A 22240-nucleotide genomic window follows, 5' to 3' on the forward strand; every position below is an offset into this window, starting at 1 on the left:
AGTGATAATGGCAAGAAAAAGGGAATTAACAAATGAAATGAGATTATGGATTATTACCCTTATTAGTGCAGGCCCTTCATTTAGAGAAACTGCAAAAACAATTTTCAGTGAGTACAGTGGTATCCTACACAATCCAAAGACAATTAGAAATTGGAAGAAACTCTGATAGGAAGAGATCTAGCAGAGCCAACGACACCTCTCAATCAGAAGTCAGGTTTCAGAGAGTCACCAGCATGCGTGATGGGCATCTCCCACCACAACAGCTTCAAACACCACTTAAGAGTGGTTAAAAAAAGCAAGTGTCAGTTTCTACTATGAAGAGGAGACTTTGTGCTGCAGGTTTGACAGGGCAAGTGGCGGGAAGAAAGCCATACCTTTAAAGGACAAAATAGGGCTTGAAATACCGGCTGTAGACTACTGCAGACTGGAAGAAAGTCTCGTGGACCGATGAATCCAAATTTGGAATCTTCAGTTCACGCAGGGTGTTTATAAGCTGTCGAGCTGGTAAAAGGATGGATCCTCAGTGTGTGACATCAGCTGTCAAACATGGAGGAGGAAGTGTGATGGGCTGGGGTTATTTTGCTGGAGGCAGCACAACGCAGTACCTCCTGGTCTGCGTCTAGTAGGTCAGGGGTTCATCCTACAGCATGACAATGACCCAAAACATACCCCCCCAGGCTATTTCTGAACTATGTTAAAAGAAAAGAACAGGAAGGTACACTTCAAAATATGGAATGGCCAGCACAGTCTCCGCACTTAAACAGCATTGAGTTACTTTGGGATGAACTGGACAGAAGGGTGAAAGGAAAACAACCTAGAAGTGCAGCACATTTGGGAGAACTTCTGCAACAGTGCTGGAAGGTCTTTCTGACCCATATTTGATTTCCCATATAGAAAGAATGCCACATGTGTGTTTGGCTGTTAGATCAACTGTGATGAATCAAGACATTGAATAAAATTTTGTACACTTAATGATTCCTTGACTTATTATTTTATTTGCCATTGGTTACTTGTTCTAAGTCTTGATTTCATGAAACATCAAGACATTAAACTTTGTGCATTCCTTTAAAAACTGAAAAAACAGATGTGTTCTAAAGCTTTTAAATGGTAGTGTATGTCTTTTTAGGCAGTCAGGACTTTTACATGTTTTTTACTTTTTGTTTTTTCGTATTAATTTTAAAAAAACTTTAGGTGCTGTGCTACACATCCTGATTAAAGCACATTAGATGATTCCTGGTAAGTGTAATTCCTTTTTCTCAAGATAATATAGTGGATAGAGAGAAGAGATTAATGTGAGCTCTGGGCTGTGGTGGCCAGTATTCTTTTGAATTACTGGCTTTTGATCCTTGCTTTGCTTTTTGCCTTATTGTCTCCCGCATGTCCTACTCTTGGAAAAACCTGAACCTTTTGTGGTAATAGGTTTTAAGTTTGCCTCTGAAATATGTGAAGTTTATTTCTAAGCCATTAGTAAGCTGACAGGATAAAACCAGCCAGGAAGATGGACAGAAACACGTGAAAAGACAATCCAGGCAGGGTATTTTAAAATGCTGACGTTTACTAAATCAATATATGGCTAGAATGACCAAGGGCCACTGTCTGCAGAAGCATGAATGACTAGAACAGGACAAGGTGGTTATTTGGGCACAATCCATAAATAACACAGATAGCCCAGAAGGCGGTTGCCCATACCTGGCAAGGTTCATAACAAATTCTATGTATTTGTAAATATGTAAGTGTTTATAATGGTAAGGACACATCATGAAGCCAGAAGCCACTGAATTTCCTACCAGACTGGGCTCATATAGCTATCAGCATTCCCCATTGAAGAAACTAAATGACAACTGTACATTCCATTGGATTTTATCCGGCCTGTATGTCTATGTATAAATGATTATGCATTGTATTTTGGGGGTGGAAGCTACACTCTGAAACAAGTTAAATACATAGATCTCTTTTTGTACCATATCGCTCTCGTTTGATTATTTATGCCTAGTTACTAAAGAGATATGTATGAGTCAAGTCTGTTCAGCATCAGTAAAGAACTCAATCCCAGGGTACAAGTGTCCCATGCTGGATACACCTTCTCTGTCACAATGCCTTACAGTGTCAGAAAAGGCAAAGTAGCAAAGGCAGAGCATTGTGAAAGATGGTAACAGAAAGTGAAAGGAAGTGATGCAATTTTCCTTTTGCTAAGATATAATACTGACATACATGTAATGTTCTATCTCAGCTTTTCATTCTTGGTTGGACTTGACAAGTGTCACTTACCTTACCACAAGGCTGGCCAATTAGTGTGTGTTGCCCCCAAGAAGAGTGATGACGTAAAGTGAATGGCAAAACCAAGAATTCCTCCATCAGACACACAGTTTGTCCCATCCTTGAGGCAGAGCTATTAGGAATCCATATCAATGAACTTGAATGAACCCCCTAGTGGTTACTGGGTTCAATCCCCATCACCTGGCTCCACTGTGCACTTTCAGTCAGTCATTCTACAACACAGGGTCACCGGGGTCTGCTGGAGCCAATCCCAGCCAGCACAGGGCGCAAGGCAGGAACAAATCCCGGGCAGTGCACTTTGTAGTCTATAATTCTCTTTGCATAAAAGCATTAGCTAAATCTATCTGGCAGTGGCCACCTTGCACCATTTAATGGATACACATTTGCAGCTTATTGCTCACCCCCTTTTTAAAGTTTCAGAGGAATCTTCTTCCTTCTTTCCCTGTTCTTTTGTGATCCTTGTCAATAGGATAGCTATCAGCCATGCTGGTCTGCCTTTGACTTTCAAATTTAAAAACAGATTAGGCATTGTGGCACAGCAAAAAGCAAGACAGCATCATGGTAGGAACTGGTCAGCTTTTATTAGAGCACTGGCTTAGCTCTTATTAGAGAGCACCCCCTCTTGAACTGCACTGCCCTATGTTGTAATGCCCAGTTTGGGCACACCCCACGCCCCTTCCATGAGTCTCTAGCAGCTGTGGATACTGCTGACTATTTCATTTCAGTAGAATCAAAGCAGGAAAAAAAACTGATAAAGATGTAATCAGTGCTCCTAGCAAACACCATGGTATAATTAAAAAGGAAAAAAAAAAAATCAGGCTGCACTAGCATTTTGTACCCAACTAACAAAAAGTACAATTCTCTGAGATAAAGCTTAATATCACTATTCAAATACACAGGATGTGGAAAAGTCATGCGCCATGCCGCCATCCTGTTTAACAAATATTCTTCTCGACAAGCTGCTGCCAGCAACCTCCATTTATTTGTCTTGTGCTTTGTTTCCCCAACGGCTACTACACTCACTTCCACACTTAAGAATTTTGTATACAGTATCGATAAATACGTGAAGAGACAATTTCCTCTCTGGATTAACAAAGTATACCAAAAGATTCAAATGTATATTATAAATATCTTGACCTGGAGGGATAACAACCCAAACAACTAAAAGTATATAAATGATATGGCTTTTATTTAACTGAAACACATGAAAGGGATGAGGTACAGGGAGTAAAAGGAGGACAGCAAAATTAAGCCTCTCTGTCCCACAGGGTCCGACTATCCAGCAAAGGACACGCAACATACTTAAGTGCCACCTGACATCCAAGGAGGGGGGAGGTCTACTCATACCTGCTTCTGGAGTTAACTTTTACAAACTCCCCTGGTGTCCGGGCCCATTACAACAGAGTACACCTCTAAGCCCTAAAGTATACTTCTGTGTTCAGCCTATGCGGTCTCCTGTATAACCTACAGCATAGCCTGATGTGTACCTCCTCAAAAATTCGACTACACGTCACATTGACACCAGCCCTACCCAGACCTCTACGACTCCAATTGGCCAATTTGGTAATAACTTATGACTACATCTTGCCTGAAGAAGGGGCCTGAGTTGCCTCGAAAGCTTGCATATTGTAATCTTTTTAGTTAGCCAATAAAAGGTCTCATTTTGCTTGATTTTTCACTACATTCGTAATGGCTAATATGATACAACACCCAAGTACTTATTTCCTGAAATGCATTTCTGTTCGTCTTTCAGTTTGGAAGTTGGAAAATGTATGATAAGATAAAAAGTGTGAGATAAATACGTTTGCCTACGGAATAAACTGTTTAGCTAGTAGACCATTGATCTGGGAAGGCAAAAACTGTCTGCATTTTAACTGATCATTTGCTTTTCTTGTCTGCTGCAAACAACGCAAACTAGTTTTCAGACAAGTGCTTGTGGTGTGGCACCACGCACAAGTATAAACTACTTTTGATGGCGCATCCTCCACGCATAGCTACACCGTAGGCTTGAGGCAGAAGTATTAATCAACCTTTACAGAAGAACTACTCCCAGCATAGCTGTACTCCACCATAATGGAAAATCTTTGTGGTTTCCTGTCACACAGGTGGCACAGGGGTAGAGCTACTGCCTAGCAGTAAGGAGATCATAGGTTTGTGTCCCGGGTCCTCACTGTGTGTTAGCTCTTCGAGTAGTGAGAAAAGTGTTTATATAAATGTAATGAATTATTACTATTATTATTATTTGCCAGTACAATTAAAACCTAAAAGATGAATATGTCTATTATTCTTTCAAACTGTGAGATTGTTATTTTAAAAAATGACTAATCATTCCTTTTGCTTAGACACATCAGGGGTCAACATTCCTAAGTATTATGAATGTTATAACATTTTAAAATGAGCCCAAATCCCTGCTATCTTTTTACTTTTTTGGATCTCCTATTCTCATATTGATTGTTTTAGAACTGACTCTATTGTGCCTGACATATTGATGTCAACTATACGGTTTCAGGTCAATGTCAAGTAATAGTTTTTAGGGTTTACTTTCTAATCTGGCAGTAGGATGCCACCAATTCCTAGTGTCTCAATAATTCCCTGTCATTTACCTTGCATTGTTTTGTATTCCACCATGTAATGGTGCTAATTTGGAAAGGGAACTGCATAAAATAAAAATTAATTACTTATTACAGCACTCAGTAAAGAAGAGCACCATCAACTCTGAAAAGTGCAGAGAATCTACATGAGAACACAGTAGCCACAGGCAGAGAAAGGAGGCGGGAACATTAAATAAGGGTGTGGCTTATTAATAAGGGACGGTACCATTTCAAAATAAAATTTAATTGATCTTACAAGCAGAAGGTGGCATTAGATTAGACAGTTATTAATCCTAAAGGGAAATTCATCATTGATTACAAACCATAATCTGGGAAAATTTTCACCTAGAACAACTGGAGTGACACAAATACAATGAGTGCAGCTAATTAAATTCAGACCCCTGCACTGTAATAAGAGGGTTTGAGAATGTATGTACAGTCGACCCTTGATATACGACCAGCCTGACATGCGAACAACTTGCTTTACGACCAAAATTTTTGTTTTGAATTACGACCAACATCTTGCGTTACGACCCAAATGCGGTCACGTGTATCCGCTTGTGCGATCGTAAACAAACAGCCGAGAGCGTTTGTAATGTGTTTGTGGACGTAATTTCGGTCAGTGCAGTGATTTATATAATTTATTTCGAGGAATAAATGCTAAGGAAGGAAGTGAAGGTAACGAAGGTAAAGAAAGCGACCACAATCAAAACGAAGAAGGAAATTGTGTGGTAATATGAGAGTGGCATTCATGTGACCGATCTCGCTAATATGTACAGCATGTCGAAATCTACCATCTCGACAATTTTACAAAGAAAAGATTTGTATAAGGAAACTCCTTCCAAACAATAACCACCTTCCATTTCATTCTCCTCCTCCTTCCTTCCTGCAAGCCAAAGATGTCAACTTAAATGGTAAGTACAGCATGAAATTGTTGTTTCTGGTAGGCTAGGCACTTTTTATAACTTTTTGGTTAGTACATTAGAAAAAGTATTGGTGTTTTTGGTAATTTATGCACATTATGCAACCCTGTTCTATTAAAAAAAGTTAAGTAAGTGTTGCTGTGGGCGGTTCGGAACACATTAAGGGCATTTCCATTATTTCTTATGGGAAAAATAGTCTTGACATACAACCAGCCATCGCGAACGAATTGAGTTCATAAGTCAAGGGTCCACTGTATAACCAGCAGCCATAGAACTTGCACTTCAGAGGAGGACATCCACCTGAAGCTAAGCAGGTCTGGGACGAGCCAGTACTTGGATGGGAAACCATCTAGGAAAACCTTAGGTTACAGCTGGAAAGGGCCAACGGGGGCACTTACCCTGTGGTCTGTGTGTGGATCCCAATGCCCCAGTGCAGTGATGAGGACACTGCTGTAAAAATGGTGCCGCCCTTCAGACGAGACGTAAAACTAAGGTCTTGACTCTTGGTGGACAATAAAGATCCCCAAGTATCTTTCAAAACAAGTAGGGTGTTTCCCAATGTCCTTGCTAAATTGCCCACCATGGCCTGGTCATTCTGGCCCCCTAACCATCCCCTATATCTTACTGGCTGTCTCTCTCACCACTTCACCACCTAATAACTAATGTGTGGCAAGTGTACTGGTGCAAAAATGGCTGCCGTCTGATCGTCCAGGTGAATGTTGCACATTAGTGGAGGCTCCCCACTCAATGAAGCACTTTGAGTAGTGAGAAAGGAGCCATATAAATAGTAATTCTTTACAAGTGAATAAAAGTAAATGTAAGTGTGAGACTCTGTGCTATATCAACTATTCAGTGCTATGCAATTTTCCAAAGCCTTGACCTGCAAGACCACTAGACAATAAGATGACTCCCATCTTCTTCACACTGGAATAATGCCATAACACAGTGAGCTTCTGGTATACAGTATATACATGCCAATACAATAAAAAGCTAAAAACTATAAATATGTCCATTATTCTTTCATATTGTGAGGCTGGTATTTTAAAAAAAATACAAATCATTCCTTTTGTTAAGTTACAGGTTTTCACTGGCTATCCAAATCCATTATGGGCCTTATAGGACATCCTCTTCAAAGACAAAAGCTAGGAATCCTCTGCCATTATTCTGTACAGAGACACTGCTTAGTTTTCCAAGGCTAACTGATCAAATGTCTAAAGTCCTTCAGAGAAACAGTAGTAGAGCAGCACGATATTTAGGCCCAGGTTTAAATGATGACCGAGTTACCCTTCTTCGTAAAATGGACATGATCTCTCCATGCTTATATTACTTTCTTCCCTAATCCAGAGAGATGCTGTTAGGTTGCTTGACAGCAGTAAATTAATCCAGTGGCTGTGAGAAGGCCCTACAATGGACTCACATTCCATCTAGGCATGGTTCCTGCCATGTGCTTGATGATGCCGAGAGCGATTCTGGCTTTCTGAAAGTATGTACACACTTATGACAGGAAAGGAAATTTTTGAAATTATAGATGCCAGAAAAATGTTTGAGAATCAGATTACAATACAACCTTTACAGGAGTGGAGACACCTGAAACCCTACATCAGGCAACAGTCCCTGAGAGCTGCTTGTCTTATGGTATTGCCATGAAAATACAGAACTACAATATTGCTGGGGGCAGATCTATCAACAGGGTAGTCTAGGTGTGAGCATGATGGCAAGGGGCCTATTCATGTAGCTCAATTACAACTGTTCGATGAGATGATCGATGATCAAACTGACCAAGTGTGGATTCAATGATAAAAAGGGATAGGGAGGGATGAAAAAGCGATCAAGTTTATTGCTGAAATCAAAAGTGATAAATACCACACTGTATTGAACAACTCAGTGTCTGCACACTGCAGTGTGGGGCTATGTTCACATCACAAGCCTCATTGCTCAATTCTGATTTTTTGCTGATGGTTTACATTCATAAGTACAAATGCCATGTATCTAACTATAATGTGAATGCATCTGTCCTCCAAAATGGCATGCATGCAAAAAAGCAGCCATTTGTCCACGAGTCATCTATATCACCAGCAACAAAAATAAGTCATAGTTGTAAGTCAACTTGTGGTATTAAAACTGACAAAATAGATGCACTAGTAGCTAGTGTATGTATCACATTTTGCTCTGAAGGACAGCAAACGGTTTTTTAGTTGCACATGATTACATCAAGAAGGTCAAAAAAGCCAGATAGCTATCTTTTGCTGTTTTCACAGCTGTTGATGGCACTGCTGCACCAAGAAATGTGTGGGTACGTGAAATTAACTATTGTCACAGCTGTAGCTTTCCTCCATTGTTGTTTTGCCACTCTGCTGGTGCCAGGTGAAGACAACAATGCATATAGTTAAAAACACATATGAATTCTGATCTTTCCATTCTCATTCATGCTACATGGCCTATAATCAGATACATAACTAATCTAGGACCACATATGAAAGTGATTAAAATCTGATTTGAAAATTTCAGATTTCTGTGTTCACAAAGACCTGAAAACATCAGATTTGTGTCACATTAAGGCAAAAAATAGAATTTGAGTCACTTCAGCCTGGTAGCGTGAATGTAGCCATAAAAGTTTGATCAACTATCTGTTAAGGAACTATGTCACCCAGGGGCCTGTGTCCATTCCAGAGAAGCAGAGAGTTCTTTGCCCACCAGTGAGCTCTGAGTGTATTTATGCCAGGCTTTTCCCCTTGGTTACACTCTCACAAATGAGTATCAATTGCCATGACTTTTTTTTTTTTTTTCTTACCTTCATTGGAACAAACCTCTTATGTAACTATCATAAGAAGGTAGCTTGACCTCATATGCCGTTCATTATTTAAACAGGTTACTATAATTACTTTAGTGCTTAGTCAGGGAGAGTTTTCATCTTTAGTTCTTTCTAAAACCATAACACAAGAATTCCAAAAATACAATGTAGTTATGACTTCTTACCTTTTATTTTGAATATGTTCATCTCATCTCCTTTACTGCTCATTGTATTCCAATCAATTTACTTTTTCTAAGCTCTACCCAGTCTCCTCATTATATTCTTGCCACATTCTTTTTTGCAAACCCACCCTTTAATATTGTCCCCAGCTCCTAATTGTGCTGCTTGGGTGTCAGTACAAAGACTATGTATGTGTGAAATCGATATAAGATGTTCCACAAGACACACAAAGGAGACAAAAAGCCCACAAATCCTACCTTATCTTGAATGCAGCACGTATAAGGCACTCCACATGCCAGAGGTCCAGGCGCTGTACAGGTGTGATACATGTTGGACTGCCAGTCTGTAAAATCTTCACCACCGCAGCACTTGAACTGAACAGAAACAGAGAATGTTGAATCAGAGCAGGACTAAACCTGTCCTCACACTCCTGTGAATGTCTTCACTGTATGTGCTAACAGACTGAAAAGCTGGCAAACCACTGGCAGTTAGAGAAAGAAAAAAAAAAAGATACTAAGCGGGAAAGGCCAGGAATAAGTATAGCACATCATATGACAAAAGTTACGGGTGACATGCTTGACAAACTTGTCTCATCAAGCACCTCAGAGGCTGTAGATTTGTTTCTCTCAAAATCAAAGGCTATTTTTCAAATTCTTAATTTAGCTTTTTCTTTCAATACACATTGTGGTGCCTGGCGGGCGTCCATGCCCGGCCGGGACGCCTAGGAGGAGTGGAGGAGGGCTTGTGCCTCCTCCAGGACACGAGGGGGCGTCCTCCCTGGTTGTATTGGGGGCCACGGGTACAGAGCTTGGAAGCTCTACCCTGTAGGGGTCCGTGGCCACCGCCAGGGGGTGCCCTGATGCCAGGAGGACCCCAATACCTGGAGGACCCTGGACCACAGCACTTCCGCCACACCAGGAAGTGCTGGGGGGAAGAGGAACAGGGACACCCGGAGTGCTTCCGGGGAGACAGCCGGCACTTCCGCCACACTGGGGCGTGTCGGTGGGAGATTGCCGGGAACACACCTGGAGCACATCCGGGTAGTTATTTAAAGGGGCCGCCTCCCTTCAGAAATGGACTTGAGTCAGGTGGAAGAGAGGACAAGGTTGCTGAAGGAGAGAAGGAGGCGGTCTGAAGAAACAGTGGCATTATTGATTGGCCTGGACTGTGGGGTATTGGGGGCTTGTGAGTAACTTGTGCATATTTGGACTTTGTGTATGGTAATGGAGACCCAAAATAAATGTGTGTGGGGTAATTTAAAGGTGTCTGCCTGTCTGTGTCCGGGTCATATTCCACAACATATATATATATATTACAGGCTTTGCTAAATTTAAACATTTCTTTTGGATGACAATTGTATACCACCAATTCTTTTAAACTGTAAAAAAAAATAATAAACTCAAAAGAACATGAAAAATGTTACACAAGTTGCAAAGCTGGAAGCAATGGAGACAAGAATGATCAGATGGATGCGTGAAGTGTCAAAGAGGGAGGGTAAGATGACTGAAACGTTAAGAGAAAACCCTGCTGTGGAGGTTACAGGTGTTGTGCAAAGGAGAGCCAAGTTGGTTAGGCCATGTGGAGTGAAAGACAGAGGATGATTGAGTCAGGAGGTGCACAAAGATGGAGGCAAAGAAGATGAATCCCAGAGGGAGGCCAAATACAACATCATGTTAAAAGATATGAGAAGAGGAGATCTCACCCTAAAAGATGCCCAGAACCATTGAGACTGGAGGAAAAGATTTGGGGTCAACTGGCTAACTTGGGCCAACCCAGAATATGGCCATTAAATTGGTGAGGATTACATTTTCTAATTGGACACAATACAAATATTTACAAAATAAATGAACAACTACAATAATCATTGGATTTGATTTAAATTGTCAAACAAAATCAAGAAGTTGAATTAGTTTCATAACATTAGAATAATGGAAAAATTTAGAGTAGAACAGATTAGTCAGTCTAGCAAAGCTTGACAGTCCTATTCACTTAATTCCTCCAAAAAATATCAAGCGGAGTTTTGAAAGTCTCTAAAGTCACACTGTCTACCACTTGGTCATTTATTCCATGCGTCTGTGGTTCTCTGTCTAAAGAAAAACGTTTGTGTGAAATTTACCCTTAACAAGTTTCCAACTGTGTCTCTATGTTCTTGATGAACTCATTTTAAAGTCACAGTCTTGACCCACTGGATTAATTCTCTTCATAACTTTAAACACTTCAGTCATGTCACTTCTTAATCTCCTTTTGCTTAAACTGAAAAGGCTCAGCTCATTTAATCATCCCCTAATTCCCATAACTCATCCCCTGTAGGCCTAGACTCAGCCTAGAAGCTATTCTATGGATTTTTTCTAGCACTGCTATGTCTTTTTTGTACTGCACACAGTACTCTAAACAAGCCCTCTTCAGTGTGTCATAAATCTTAAGCATAACCTTGTTGGACTTGTACTCCACACATCAACGTGCTATATAATCTGACATTCTGTTAGCTTTCTTAATGGCTTCTGAACACTGCCTGGAAGTTAATAATGTCGAGTCCACTATGACTCCTAAATCCTTCTCATAAGGTGTACTTTCAATTTTCAGACTTTCCATTGTGTATTCAAACCTAACATTTTTACTTTCTATGTGTGATACTTTACATTTAATTGACATTCACTTTCATCTGCCATAAATCTGCCCAAGTCTGCATGCTGTCCAAGTCCCTCTGTAATGATTCAACGCATTTGACATTATCTACCAATCCACCCAGCTTGCTATCATCTGCAATCTTAACCAGCTTGTTATTTATATTCCTATCCAAATCATTTATATATATATATTAAAAATAGCAGTGGCCCTAGCACCAACCCCTGTTGGACACCTCTCTTTACATCACCCGATTCTGATAATGTTCCTCGCACCATCACCCTCTGCTTCCGGTCTCTGAGCCAATTCTAAACACATCACCCTAAACTCCCACTTTTTAGTTTTTTGCTCAACCTTACATCCGGCACCTTATCAAATGCTTTCTGAAAGTCCAGATAAATAATATCATATGCTCCACTTTGATCATATCCCCTTATTGCTACCTCATAGAATTCCAGCATGTTGGTAAAACATGACCTCCCTCTTCTAAACCCATGCTGACTGTTCAGTAAAACTCCTGTACTTGCCATGTGTTGTTTAATCTTTTCCTTAATAATTCCATCCATCCATCCATCCATTGTCTCCCGCTTATCCGAGGTCGGGTCGCGGGGGCAGCAGCTTGAGCAGAGATGCCCAGACTTCCCTCTCCCCGGCCACTTCTTCTAGCTCTTCCGGGAGAATCCCAAGGCGTTCCCAGGCCAGTCGAGAGACATAGTCCCTCCAGCGTGTCCTGGGTCTTCCCCGGGGCCTCCTCCCGGTTGGACGTGCCTGGAACACCTCACCAGGGAGGCGTCCAGGAGGCATCCTGATCAGATGCCCGAGCCACCTCATCTGACTCCTCTCGATGCGGAAGCAGCGGCTCTACTCTGAGCCCCTCCCGGATGACTGAGCTTCTCACCCTATCTTTAAGGGAAAGCCCAGACACCCTGCGGAGGAAACTCATTTCAGCCGCTTGTATTCGCGATCTCGTTCTTTCGGTCACTACCCATAGCTCATGACCATAGGTGAGGGTAGGAACATAGATCGACTGGTAAATTGAGAGCTTCGCCTTGCGGCTCAGCTCCTTTTTCACCACGACAGACCGATGCAACGCCCGCATTACTGCGGATGCCGCACCGATCCGCCTGTCGATCTCACGCTCCATTCTTCCCTCACTCGTGAACAAGACCCCAAGATACTTGAACTCCTCCACTTGGGGCAGGATCTCGCTACCAACCCTGAGAGGGCACTCCATCCTTTTCCGGTTGAGGACCATGGTCTCGGATTTGGAGGTGCTGATTCTCATCCCAGCCGCTTCACACTCGGCTGCGAACCAATCCAGAGAGAGCTGAAGATCACGGCCTGATGAAGCAAACAGGACAACATCACCTGCAAAAAGCAGTGACCCAATCCTGAGCCCACCAAACCGGACCCCCTCAACACCCTGGCTGCGCCTAGAAATTCTGTCCATAAAAGTTATGAACAGAATCGGTGACAAAGGGCAGCCCTGGCGGTGTCCAACTCTCACTGGAAACGGGTTCGACTTACTGCCGGCAATGCGGACCAAGCTCTGGCACTGATCGTACAGGGACTGAACAGCCCTTATCAGGGGGGCCGATACCCCATACTCTCGGAGTACCCCCACAGGATTCCCCGAGGGACATGGTCGAATGCCTTTTCTAAGTCCACAAAACACATGTAGACTGGTTGGGCAAACTCCCATGCACCCTCCAGGACCCTGCTAAGGGTATAGAGCTGGTCCACTGTTCCGCGACCAGGACGAAAACCACACTGTTCCTCCTGAATCCGAGGCTCGACTATGCGACGGACCCTCCTCTCCAGGACCCCTGAATAGACTTTTCCAGGGAGGCTGAGGAGTGTGATCCCTCTGTAGTTGGAACACACCCTCCGATCCCCCTTCTTAAAGAGGGGGACCACCACCCCGGTCTGCCAATCCAGAGGCACTGTCCCTGATGTCCATGCGATGTTGCAGAGGCGTGGCAGCCAAGACAGTCCTACAACATCCAGAGCCTTGAGGAACTCCGGGCGTATCTCATCCACCCCCGGGGCCCTGCCACCAAGGAGTTTTTTGACCACCTCAGTGACCTCAGTCCCAGAGATGGGGGAGTCCACCTCTGAGTCCCCAGGCTCTGCTTCCTCATTGGAAGGCATGTTAATGGGATTGAGGAGGTCTTCAAAGTATTCCCCCCACCGACCCACAACGTCCCGAGTCGAGGTCAGCAGCGCACCATCCCCACCATATACAGTGTTGACACTGCACTGCTTCCCCTTCCTGAGACGCCGGATGGTGGACCAGAATCTCCTCGAAGCCGTCCGAAAGTCATTCTCCATGGCCTCCCCAAACTCCTCCCACGCCCGAGTTTTTGCCTCAGCAACCACCAAAGCCGCATTCCGCTTGGCCTGCCGGTACCTATCAGCTGCCTCCGGGGTCCCACAGGACAAAAGGGTCCTGTAGGACTCCTTCTTCAGCTTGACGGCATCCTTCACCGCCGGTGTCCACCAGCGGGTTCGGGGATTGCCGCCACGACAGGCACCGACCACCTTACGGCCACAGCTCCGGTCAGCTGCCTCAACAATAGAGGCACGGAACATGGCCCATTCGGACTCAATGTCCCCCACCTCCCTCGGGATGTGGTCGAAGTTCTGCCGGAGGTGGGAGTTGAAGCTACTTCTGACAGGGGGCTCTGCCAGACGTTCCCAGCAGACCCTCACAACACGTTTGGGCCTACCACGCCTGACCGGCATCCTCCCCCACCATCGAAGCCAACTCACCACCAGGTGGTGATCAATTGACAGCTCCGCCCCTCTCTTCACCCGAGTGTCCAACACATGTGGCCGCAAGTCCGACGACACGACCACAAAGTCGATCATCGAACTGAGGCCTAGGGTGTCCTGGTGCCAAGTGCACATATGAACACCCCTATGCTTGAACATGGTGTTCGTTATGGACAATCCGTGACGAGCACAGAAGTCCAATAACAAAACACCGCTCGGGTTCAGATCAGGGGGGCCATTCCTCCCAATCACGCCCTTCCAGGTCTCACTGTCATTGCCCACGTGAGCATTGAAGTCTCCCAGCAGAACGAGGGAGTCCCCAGAAGGTATGCCCTCTAGCACCCCCTCCAGGGACTCCAAAAAGGGTGGGTACTCCGAACTGCTGTTCGGTGCATACGCACAAACAACAGTTAGGACCCGTCCCCCCACCCGAAGGCGAAGGGAGGCTACCCTCTCGTCCACCGGGGTAAACCCCAATGTACAGGCTCCAAGTTGGGGGGCAATAAGTATACCCACACCTGCTCGGCGCCTCTCACCGGGGGCAACTCCAGAGTGGTAGAGAGTCCTGCCCCTCTCAAGGAGATTGGTTCCAGAGTCCAAGCTGTGCGTCGAGGTGAGCCCGACTATATCTAGCCGGAACCTCTCAACTTCGCGCACTAGCTCAGGCTCCTTCCCTTTCAGAGAGGTGACATTCCACGTCCCAAGAGCCAGTTTCTGTAGCCGAGGATCGGACCGCCAAGGTCCCCGCCTTCGGCCACCACCCAACTCACACTGCACCCGACCTCCTTGGCCCCTCCCATAGGTGGTGAGCCCATGGGAAGGGGGACCCACGTTGCCTCTTCGGGCTGTGCCCGGCCGAGCCCCATGGGTGCAGGCCCGGCCACCAGGCGCTCGCCATCGAGCCCCACCTCCAGGCCTGGCTCCAGAGTGGGGCCCCGGTGACCCGCGTCCGGGCAAGGGAAAACGCCGTCCAAAATGGTTTTTCTTCATAGGAGGTTTGTTTAACCGCTCTTTGTCTCATCCCTCACCTAGGACCAGTTTGCCTTGGGTGGCCCTACCAGGGGCATAAAGCCCCGGACAACAGAGCTCCTAGGATCATTGGGACACGCAAACCCCTCCACCACGATAAGGTGACGGTTAAAGGAGGGGCTTAATAATTCCTTGCATTAATTTTCCTGTGATACACATTAAGTTTACTGGCCTATAGTTAACTTAATCTGCCTGATCACCTGTTTTATATAGCGGGATAATATTTTTCCAATTTTCCAGTCTGGAACTTCACCAGTGTGCAGTGACCAACTAAAAATGTGTGTCAAGCGTTTATATCTGTACTCGCTAACCTCCTTAAGAACTCAAGGGTAAATATCATCTGGTCCTGGTGATTTGTTTGATTTCAGCGTATCTAATCTGAGCAGCACTTCACTCTCTACAATTTTTAAATCAGTACCTTCCTAGTAGTCCCCGTTACCGCTAGGAGGTTCTCCACTTCCTCATGTATTGTAATTTCACTGCTTATATACAGTGGCGTGCAAAAGTATTCAATCCCCTTGAAAGTAACCCTAACTTTCTGCACAACAAAAGATTTCTACACAGATTTATTAATTCAGTATTTTTAATGTGAACTTTTATCCTGTAAAAATACATTTCCGAAGTCCAAATAAACCATTTTTTGTAGATATTTAACTGTAGAAATAAACTCCAAAGTTAGCGTTTGCATAAGTAATTAAAAATCTGTGCTTTGGAATCTTCAGGTTTACACAAGTGATAAATTAATTACAAATGACACAAAGGTGACAGACATTTGATAGTCATAATTAACATAATTAGGTACTACTTGTGAGTCCTTTCTATCTTTCTGGATATAAAATGAAGACAAAGGGGCATCTGTTGATGTGACAAACAAAATCATTGAAATGCACAACGCAAAAAATGGCTACAAAAAATACTGAAGAGTTTGAATGTCCCATTAAGCACTGTTGAGTCAATCATCAGAAAGTAACAGTAATTATCAGAAAGTAAAAATAAGGTTCATCATAGCACCCAGACTTTTGCTAGAACAGGCCGTCCCTCAGAGTAAGACTTCGATTGCTGAAAGAGGCCACTAAAAATCCAATTGTCACTCTTAGAAATCTGCAATGTACTTTGGGTGAAACTTGAGTGAAGGTGCAGGGGTCCACAACTTCAAGAGCCCCCCATAAAATAGACCTCTATGGGAGGGGAGCAAGAAAGAAGCCATTCTTTAAAAAGGTTCATATAAAAGCACATTTGGCATTTGCTACAAAGCATGAGAAAGACCCAGTTAAGACGTGGGAGATGATTTTATGGTCAGATGAGACCAAAACAGAACTTTTTGGTCACACTTCAAAGTGTATGTGTTGTGTAAAACTAACACTGCCCATGCCTCAAGAAACACCGCACCTATGGTGAAAATATGACGGTAGAAGCATCATGACATGGGGATGATTTTCATGTGCTGGGACTGGGAATTTTGTCAGAGTAGACAAGACAATGGATGGACACAAATAATGGCCAACATGGCAGGAGAACCTGTTCCAGTCTGCTATGAAGCTACTGCTCAGGAGAAGGTTCATCTTTCAACATGACAGTGAACCTCAGAATAAGGCCAAAGCAACACTGGAATGGTTCAGAAACAAAGATGAATGTTTTGGAATGGCCAAGTCAAAGCCCTGATCTTAACCCTATTGAGAATACTGTGGCTGTGTTTGAAAGCTGCTGTCCAGAGGTGCCATCCCACCAACCCAGAGGGGCTCTATCAATTCTGCCAAGAAGAATTGAGAAGAATCAGTCATGAAGAATGGGGAAAACTGGGGCATTGTTACATACTCCAAAAGAACGAAGGCTATTATTGCAGCAAAAGGGTTCTCAATAAAATATGAATGTGTAGAGCTTGAAGTTTGCAAACACTAACTTTGGGGTTTTTCTTCTTCAGTTAAACACCTACAGAAAATTATTTATTTTGACTTTGGAAATGCATTGCTACAGTCTAAGAATTTACATCAAAAATACTGAATGGATAAATAAGGTATGTGTACAAATCTTTTGTCATGCAGAAAATTATGACGACTTTCAAGGGGGTTGAATACTTTTGGTGGGCGGTACAGTGGCAGTGCTGCTGCCTCGCAGTTAGGAGACCCGGGTTCGCTTCCTGGGTTCTCCCCGTGTCTGCGTGGGTTTCCTCCAGGTGCTCCGGTTTCCTCCCACAGTCCAAAGGTTAGGTGGATTGGTGATTCTAAATTGGCCCTAGTGTGTGCTTGGTGTGTGCTTGGTGTGTGGGTGTGGTTGTGTGTGTCCTGCGGTGGGTTGGCACCCTGCCCAGGATTGGTTCCTGCCTTGTGCCCCGTGTTGGCTGGGATTGGCTCCAGCAGACCCCCGTGACCCTGTGTTCGGGTTCAGCGGGTTGGAAAATGGATGGATGGATGGATGGATACTTTTGCACACCACTATATTTTAATTCCCTTTTGCTATTTGATACTCTTCACCTAATCCTTGACTGTTCATTTAGTCCATTGAAGGGAGCAAGATAGGAAAGAACTCTGGATGCTGTGCTACTTTATTGAAGGACACATGCAATCATAGTATTTTCAAATTTGAATTCCAATTTTGATGTGTGGTTTTTGCCAGCGCTCAGGCCTGCAGCATCGGACATAAGGCAGGAACTATACCCGAATGAGGTGCCACCATTTCAGAACACACTTACACACTATAACTGCAAGGTAAAGCATTTCAGCAGAGTGTGCACATGCCATTTGAAAGTGCCTCACATTGCAATTCTTCATATATTTCGATAATTGGAGTACACACAGATTAAGTGACTCACTCACGGTTTCATGGTGAGTCAACCCAAGGCTTGAAAGAGCAACCTTGTGCTTCACAGTCTAGTGCTTTTAGAAGATACTGCACTGCGTTGCCTACTATGTGGAATATGAATGGGGTTGGGTAAAACAGAGTTTGACTGACATTTGTTAGCATTCATGTTATTGAGGTTGAGCCGCATTATAACGACTAAAATTACTCAGAAAGGCAAATGAATGAATCCACAAATAATCAAAGAAGCTTTAATACAGTACCTATTTATAATTAGAGCAGCAAACTGAAGTGCTTTACTGTGCGGTTATTCACAATTCTAGCAGTGCAGAACAGGTAGATGAAGGTCAGACATCAAATAGCAATTTCACTATGTATATACTCCATATATGTGACAAGAAATCTGAACTTGAAGCGATTCACTCCTGGTCACAGTAAGTCAATGGGGAGGACAACATCCTCTTCGAAACCTTTGCTGCACTGCCACACTCACTTTATAATAATAAATAATAATAATACACTTTATTTATATAGCGCATTTTCCATACTTTGTTGATTCAAATTTGAACCTCTAGTTGGTTTACTTGAGTACAATCCCCTCTCTAATTAAATAATTTTCATTTTATCCTAACTCGGATCCCAATTAGCTTTCATTCATCAGTCACTTTCAGCTGAATAGACTCTTCTTTTTTAAATACCCAAAAGGCAACAGAAATCCCCCTACTCCAACAGTGAGCTCATCATAAAAGAGTGAGAAGGTGGGCTTTTCTGCTTCTTGTTTTAATTAAATTAACTGAGTGGCCCGGTGGAATACAGGCTACTGCTGCTGCTTCATGTGTCCATCATCTTGGTTTCCAATCCTGTATAATCTCCTAATGTCAGTGTGGGTTTTCATCAGACAATCCCAAAGTTATGAAGTTTAGGGTAATTCACAATTCTAATTTGGACTGCTGTGGGTGCCTGCTTGTGCCCATACTTTCTGTTTTGTGTCCAGTGCTGTGTGCTTTAGACCCTGTAAACCCAGATGAGATGTAATGGGTTAGATAGTGTTATACATCCCCAATTCCAAAAATGTTGAGACACTGTAAAATGTAAATAAAAACAGAATGCAATGATTTCCAAATCTCATAAACCCATATTTTATTCACAATAGAACATAGAAAATATACCAAATGTTTAAACTGAGAAAATGTACCATTTTAAGAAAAGATTAAAATAATTTTGTATTTGATGGTAGCAACACGCCTCAAAAAAGTTGGGACAGAGCCATGTTTTACACTGTGTAGCATCTCCACTTCTTTTAACAACAGTCCATAAATATCTGGGAACTGAGGAGACCAGATGTTGGACTTTTGGGAGAGGAATCTTGTCCCATTCTTGTCTGATATAGAATGCTAGCTGGTCAATAGTCCTGGGTCGTCTTTGTTGTATTTTTTGTTTCATGATGGGCCAAATGTTTTCAATTGATGAAAGGTCTGGACCTGCAGGCACCATGACTTTGAACACTGGCCAGGGGAAAAATGCTGGCTGAAACATTGCACTATTATCTTCAAACCCACACATTTTCTCTAAAGCCCTTCTTTAAATACAGTCAGCCCTTTGCAAGTTTATGATTTGCTTTTCAGTCTGTCCTCGGGTTTGTCATCAATAATTAAATGGATATTATTTTGAGAGTTATTGGTATTTTGGGTACACTGTTAATCCTGAGCAGAAATTTTCTTTTCATGTGACCTTGTGACTTGTTGCCTAAAACTGCAGATGCCATATCCCTTCTACTTAAATGGACTGCAACTCCAGGAAAACTACATCATTGGGCAGCTTTGGCATTTCCCATACGGACTACTAGGTAAGATGAAGGCACTAAATTTAAAAATGAGCCATAGCAAACCAGCAGAATGTTTTTGTTATAACATTTTGCTGCACAACTGGATTACAGTTTTCTCTGGATTTATGTTCTTGTTCTGTGTTTGCTTGTTTATGTGAACCACACATCTTTGTCTTGGCAGCCAGTCTGAGAAACGTGATTTTGCTTGTGTGGTGATCGTTTCTCAAAACTTTTTGCATCTTATTTAGGGCAATAAACTTGGAATGTACATGGCTCAAAATTTTATTGTGGATTTTCACATTTGTAGAGATCCTGCACCCCTAACCCCCACAGAATTGAGAAGTAATTACTGTACTTTCATCTCTATTTAAAAGACTCATATTTCACTTTCCAATATTCACAATCCCCATCATTTCTCCTTATTAACCAAATGTCTCCACTTCTCCCTTTACTTTCTCCTCCTCCTACTTTTCCCTATACTGTACACTTTTATATCCATCTAACCTCTCTGGTCACACTTCTGTTTATAAGAATACTACTGGCAGCCCATATTCTCTTCTTTGCCATATTAATCAGTATGCAGATCAAAAAGGCTTCTCCTGAGCTCTAACACATCTGCTAAGTGCTTCTTCTCTCAAACTCAACTCACATGACAAACAAATTGAGCCCTACACCATTCCCAGTAATCCCTCCACATCAGCCCACACTACTTGTGTCCAGTTACACTCTCAGATCATACGTCCAATTGTTTCAACTTGTCCACAGTCTGGTCTCTGACACTTGTGTGTGATAAAACTCCCCCAACACTACATTTCTTGGACCCTTTGGCTGTGCCTCTTTCCATACATAAATATCAGTTTCCACATCTATTTTTGCCCTCCACTGTACTCTTAGCTGATTCTTAAAACTATTATTTAGTGTTTTGTATGATTTCTGTACCTTATTTCTCTCTGTCACTTTGTGTTTAATAGTCATTGCAGTATTCCAAGCAGTTCTATGATGAAAGATGCTACAGAAGATGTGGCACTATACTCTATAATCTACATGTTTGGGTTGGCTTCCCTCTCTTTAGGTGACCCAAAAGTACTAATAGTGTCTAAGAGGACACCATCTCCCACCCAAACCACAGTGCTCTGCATTGATTGGCTGACAAATTGTGTCAACCTTGCAATTTAATTGCAGCGCCGAGAAATAGTAATACTGTACGTCATGCTCTGCCGTTTTAGCTATGGCAAGAAGGTGCAGCATTAAGTGCAACATGCTCTTCAACTAAAAGTCATGTAAGTGTGGTAAAGGCTTTCATTATCAAGTAAATTATTACTGCTTGAACTTTAGTTTTTCATCTAATACAGTTAATGGACAAAATTCTTGTGCTTCACTTCAAATTCTGTTCTCGGTTAACTTTGCAATTACTCATTGAATGTATTATGGCTTGCTTTTATAAGTCACCCTGGGTAAAGGCAACTGCTAAATGAAGAATGATGAAGATGAACAAGATAATACATAATATGCTTGACTTAGAGAAGATTTCAGGTTCAAGTTTCATCAAATAAATTCAGACTGACAGGAGGATTCTGTCAACGTATCTGCTTGCTTGCACATCTTCAGCAGATAGGAGCACTTGAATATAAAAAAAAACTGTTGAGCAGAATGAGACTGACGCCTGCAATCCGCTAGACTTCCCCATGTTAACTCCAGCAGACTCTCTTTAGCCGCTTCATGCCATTTCACTCAGTAAGGGGCCTGTCCTCATCACAGCAGGCAAGACTGCATTCTGCTGTGTTTTGTGTTACCAAGCTGACACTTAACACCACAAAGACAGTAAAGAGGCATATTTAACACATTTTATAGCTGAGAAGATAATTTAACAACTAAATAGACTTAGTGCTTGAGGGTGAGGAGGGAAAAAAAAAACCAAAATGTAGACACACACACACATGCACGCACATGATCCTTCTTGTTTATAAAGTAGCGCAGTAGCATTCCAGGTAGAACTGTCACCTCTTAGGCACTTGGATCTGGGTGCCTTCTTTGCAATGTCTACATGTTTTAAATTAACTGTGCATGCCTGAGACTACTCCATCATCCAAAAAGATGCTTATGATGTGTAGAAGTGTGCTCTGTATTGCACAGGAACCGAGGTCAGAGTTGACTCCAGTTTTGTGTTTCAGGCATAAGGATAAGCTCTGTCACTCCATGAGCCTAAACCTGAATGAAAAATGTTTCATAAATGATAGACTGATAAGTTTATATCTGTGTGGATTTGTTGGAGTCTGTGTTACTTTTATCTCAGAGTATCCATATTTTTCAACCATGCAATAATGATATAACATCAGGTTAACTGTAGATTAAATGAGACAGCCCATTTAACTAAGCAGATTAAGAAATGGATGGAAAAATTTAGTACCGTGTAAGTGACTGCTACCTA

General features: G+C 42.8%; 1 protein-coding gene across 1 annotated transcript in view; it reads right to left on the reverse strand.

The window, feature by feature from the left end:
• Nucleotides 1–22240, reverse strand: part of tspan15 (tetraspanin 15) — a 296584-nt gene that overhangs the window by 116508 nt on the left and 157836 nt on the right. The window contains exon 5 of the mRNA XM_028795964.2: nt 9020–9136. Coding sequence (XP_028651797.1) covers nt 9020–9136 — 117 coding nt within the window. The remainder of the gene's footprint in view (nt 1–9019; nt 9137–22240) is intronic.

The sequence above is a fragment of the Erpetoichthys calabaricus genome, chromosome 2 (assembly GCF_900747795.2).
Source record: "Erpetoichthys calabaricus chromosome 2, fErpCal1.3, whole genome shotgun sequence".
NCBI classification, from domain to species: domain Eukaryota; kingdom Metazoa; phylum Chordata; class Cladistia; order Polypteriformes; family Polypteridae; genus Erpetoichthys; species Erpetoichthys calabaricus.